Source organism: Entelurus aequoreus, linkage group LG10 (assembly GCF_033978785.1).
Source record: "Entelurus aequoreus isolate RoL-2023_Sb linkage group LG10, RoL_Eaeq_v1.1, whole genome shotgun sequence".
Lineage (NCBI taxonomy): Eukaryota > Metazoa > Chordata > Actinopteri > Syngnathiformes > Syngnathidae > Entelurus > Entelurus aequoreus.
In genome coordinates, this window is record NC_084740.1 from 74703381 (window position 1) to 74705880 (window position 2500).

General features: G+C 37.5%; 1 protein-coding gene across 2 annotated transcripts in view; it reads left to right on the plus strand.

The window, feature by feature from the left end:
• LOC133658110 (amine oxidase [flavin-containing]-like) overlaps positions 1 to 2500 on the plus strand; it is a 151214-nt gene that overhangs the window by 45847 nt on the left and 102867 nt on the right. For both annotated transcript variants that reach the window (XM_062059734.1, XM_062059735.1), the window contains exon 5: positions 1 to 38. This exon is cut by the window's left edge and continues 54 nt beyond it. In XM_062059734.1, coding sequence (XP_061915718.1) covers positions 1 to 38 — 38 coding nt within the window. The remainder of the gene's footprint in view (positions 39 to 2500) is intronic.

Sequence of the window (2500 nt, forward strand, 5' to 3'; positions counted from 1 at the left end):
AGCATGCTCCAGTTCTTTGAGAAAACCTGCTGGACCAAGTAGGTTGTGATCAGTGTTGCCAAGTCCGCTTATTATTAGCAACTTAGAGCTTGTTTATTTTACAGTCGCTCACAAATGTTTGGGGGGGATTGTTTTTGAACGTGTGGTTGCTCATTTGAGCTTGCTTTTCTGTCCCCACATTTAAGCAAAATGCGAGTGGGTCGTTTGGTAATTTGTCTTTTCTGGACGTTTCCCGCCACAACCTCTATCACACTTACAGTAAATCATACTTGCCAACCCTCCCGTTTTTAGCGGGAGAATCTCCCGACAACCTCCCGGCAGAGATTTTCTCCCGACAAACTCCCGGTATTCAGCCGGAGCTGGAGGCCACGCCCCCTCCAGCTCAATGCGGACCTGAGTGGGGACAGCCTGTTCTCACGTCCGCTTTCCCAGCAGCTTGCCTGCCCAATGACGTCATAACATCTACGGCTTTTAGAGAGTAGAGTGCACAACAAGGAGAGAGAGTTCTTGGTTTCTTATGTGGGTTTATTGTTAGGCGGATTCATTAACGTCCTCCCAGCGCGGTAACAACACACGTCACGTTTTCGTCTACCGTAAAGCAGTTCGTCTGCCATAAACAGCAATGTTGTGACACTCTTAAACAGGACAATACTGCCATCTACTGGATAGCCTGCAGAACACTGAAATTCAAGTATGTCTTTTATTTATATGTATAATAAAATATATATATATATATATATATATATATAGCTAGAATTCACTGAATGTCAAGTATTTCTTGCATATATATAATAATAATAATAATACCTGGGATTTATATAGCGCTTTTCTAAGTACCCAAAGTCGCTTTACATGTTAAAAACCCATCATTCATTCACACCTGTTTATATATATATATATATATATATATATATATATATATATATATATATATATATATATATATATATATATTATATATATATTAGGGATGTCCGATAATGTCTTTTTGCCGATATCCGATATTCCGATATTGTCCAACTCTTTAATTACCGATACCGATATCAACCGATACCGATATCAACCGATAGATGCAGTCGTGGAACTAACACATTATTATGCCTAATTTGGACAACCAGGTATGGTGAAGATAAGGTACTTTTTTTAAAAATTTGTAAAATAAGATAAATAAATTAAAAAAAAATTCTTGAATAAAAAAAGAAAGTACAACAATATAAAAACAGTTACATAGAAAATAGTAATGAATGAAAATTAGTCAAATTAACTAGCAGCACGCACAATCATGTGTGCTTACGGACTGTATCCCTTGCAGACTGTATTGATATATATTGATATATAATGTAGGAACCAGGGGCCGTACTTATCAAGCTTCTTAGAATTACTCCTAAGAAGTCTGCTAAGAGTTGACTTAAGAGTAAATAAATTCTTCGCTGAAAGCTGCACTTAAAAGTTAGTTATCAAGCGTCTTACTCACACTTTCAGCGAAGTGTAGGACTGAATCTTAAGTGTCACACTCAGAGCTGAATTACGACATTACTATGTGCCGTAAACGCAATTTTAGGTGACGTCATTTCTGTGTCCATAGAAATGACCAATCACGGAAGGGAATCCGTTGTCTAAGAATAAAGAAATATCTTGGAAATATTTAAGTGGACAATGGGAGTGTATATTTTGACAATAAACTACAAAATAATACAAAACAAACTAGTCCCCGCCGGCACTCACGCTACCGCTCCCTCTCTTCTCTCGCCCACACACTCACTGACGTCACTCACCTCACGGCCACACACATACGCTACTGTCATAACATTTTCTTTCCAATTCATTAATTAGGCAACTAATTTGAAACTGGTGTGGGTGGCTCTATATATACTAGCCCACTGCAGCCACATGCAGAAATCAACAAGGAATCGAAAAGTATTAAATCTGTGACAAAAATAATATCCGCTCTGTCTAAACGATACCGTTTGATCAGCTGCTCGTCATCAAAAAAAACAAAACATTGTTCCGTTCCCTGAACGTTCGCGCACGTCACTCTCGCCTCAGTGCCACCCCCTGCTGGCGACTCCTAACCACTTAAGACACCTCTGAAGGTCTCTTAAATATCGTGGAGAGTAGGAGTGATTCTTAGACTTAAGAACGTTGATAAAAAGCTTTTATTTTTAAATTTGAGAGTAGGACTAAATTTCGCAAATTCTTAGGACTTAAGTGTAAAATGGCACTCTAAGAAGCTTGATAAGTACGGCCCCAGAATATTAATAACAGAAAGAAACAACCCTTTTGTGTGAATGAGTGTGAATGAGTGTAAATGGGGGAGGGAGGTTTTTTAGGTAGGTGCACTAATTGTAAGTGTATCTTGTGTTTTTTATGTTGATTTAATTAAAAAAAAACAAAAAAAAAACGATACCGATAATAAAAAAAACGATACTGATAATTTCCGATATTACATTTTAACGCATATATCGGCCGATAATATCGGACATCTCTAATATATATATGA